This window comes from Sphaeroforma arctica (assembly GCF_001186125.1).
Source record: "Sphaeroforma arctica JP610 unplaced genomic scaffold supercont1.5551, whole genome shotgun sequence".
Lineage (NCBI taxonomy): Eukaryota > Ichthyosporea > Ichthyophonida > Sphaeroforma > Sphaeroforma arctica.
Window position 1 is genome coordinate 1 of NW_014035007.1, and position 1,933 is coordinate 1,933.

General features: G+C 45.5%; 1 protein-coding gene across 1 annotated transcript; it reads right to left on the reverse strand.

Moving 5' to 3' along the window:
- Positions 1 to 107: 107 nt before the first annotated feature.
- SARC_15061 (hypothetical protein) lies at positions 108 to 1,763 on the reverse strand (the record flags this gene model as incomplete). The annotated part of the gene is made up of 3 exons (XM_014290808.1): positions 108 to 320; positions 1,171 to 1,405; positions 1,639 to 1,763. Coding segments are annotated over 3 exons (573 nt in total), but the record flags the coding sequence as incomplete, so codon positions are not given.
- Between the last annotated feature and the right edge of the window lie 170 nt (positions 1,764 to 1,933).

A 1,933-nucleotide genomic window follows, 5' to 3' on the forward strand; every position in this document is an offset into this window, starting at 1 on the left:
TGTGTGTGTGTGTGTGTGTGTGTGTATATTTAAAGATACCAGAGCTACTCACAAATCGTTGGTATAGCTTCAACTACCGATATTGTACCTACACATATCATGCATACTTACCTGGATGTTTCGGCTCTCACGCGTGCGGCTAAGCTATCTGTGCTGCTGGGTCGTGGCGTGTGTAGTGCATTCTCAGATGTAATAGAGGAGACTGATGGTAGGCGTTGCAAGTCCATACCGTGCACATCTCCGGCTGATGCGCGTGTGGGCGTCTCGTTGTCTCCCAATTGCGCGTTGGACATTTGCTCAGACACATCAGCTCCAATGTTCTGTGGGATGAGGGAGAATGGTTCACGCATACAGGGATATTTTAGGTGTTTTCTATTTGAATTGTAATTTGAAATTTGGAATTTGGAATTTGGGGCATACAATTTAGGGGTTGGACCCCCTAAATTAATACTCGGTGGAACGAGGGAGAAGTACACAGAGCGACCAGGGTTTGAGTGATAAGCCTTGGGGTTCAGGGTTTAAGATTTTAGTATCTAGAATCTATTCTGAAGAGTAGATACGCTGCGAAATATATCTACCAATACTTATAAGGAGTGAAGAAGCAAAGATCCACCCGCACAGTAGAATGGGCAGCACATAGCGTTGAAATGCGCATACGTGAGCGTGCTCGCGACTCAACTGTATTTCTTCAAAAGTACCGCGTACAGTGGGTGGACGTGTTCAATTCTACGCGTTGATGGCATTGAACGCAAAGAAGATTCCGTCATTTTTAGCCTGAAAACTGAGTAAAAAATACCGCCTGTGTGCACAGGAACCCGGTATGTTGCACAACAGATATGCCGGCTCCAGTACCCCTATTTCTAATTGCTTGCCTATCCCTAATCTCACCTGCATATCTACCCCTAATCCTACCTGCTTATCTACCCCTAATCCTACCTTCTTATCTACCCCCATTCCTATCTGCTTATCTACCTATAATCCTACCAGCTTATCTACTCCTATTGGGAACTCCAAACCCAGGTCGTCTGTAGACGTGCGCTATTTATTTGCGGTGTCTATAATCACGTACGACTTTTGTAAACGACTCTCAAAAAAAATCCCAGCAGTCATCGGTCATTGTGTCTTGCGTCGCCCTGAAACACACTTAGAACCAGCAACCACCACACCCACCTGGTTATCCACATCCAGAGCAAACTGCACATCCAAGTCGTCTGTAGACGTGCCTTTGGTATTGGCCGTATCCACCGCCACATGAGACTTGCGGTAGAGAGTGATGGGACGTTCTTTCCAGAACAGACGATTCATCAACTCTCTGCCCGATGAGTGTGCGGCTGTATTCGCACTGCCTGTGGCTGTTGATATGTTCGCTCCATCGCCTGAGCTTTTGGTGCTTGCGGGTTTAACGCTGTTTAAAGTATCGGAAGTAAAATTGAGCGTCGATAGAATGTGTACCGAACAGAAGCACCCCGCTTTATCTGGATAGCCACAATGATCTTCCGTGGCGATAACACAGTGTGAAAGCGAAACACCAAACGCTCATCCGGGCATAACCTCTGTTCCCAATCACAATATTGTGGCAACAACAGGTATCGAGAACGGACTACAAACGCAATCAGTCTTTTGGCTATAAATACATACATGGGTGTCTCACTCAGGATGGGGATCAGGCGAGTGAGCAGTCGTATGCAATTGAGAACCTTCAGTCTATCTCCCTGGGTCTTGCATTGACCCACCTCCTTCCGTTTTGCGAGCTCGTCGACAAGCTAATGAAATCAAAGGTACAAAGAGAGAGCAATTGCACAGGAAAAGTAAATACAGGGGAGTGAGAAACCATCACGTACTAAAATGTAATTTATTGTTACTTGCAAAAAAAATCATGAATGAACGTATAGGATACAATCACAAACGCAAGCCTGTATACAAAAATGTATAA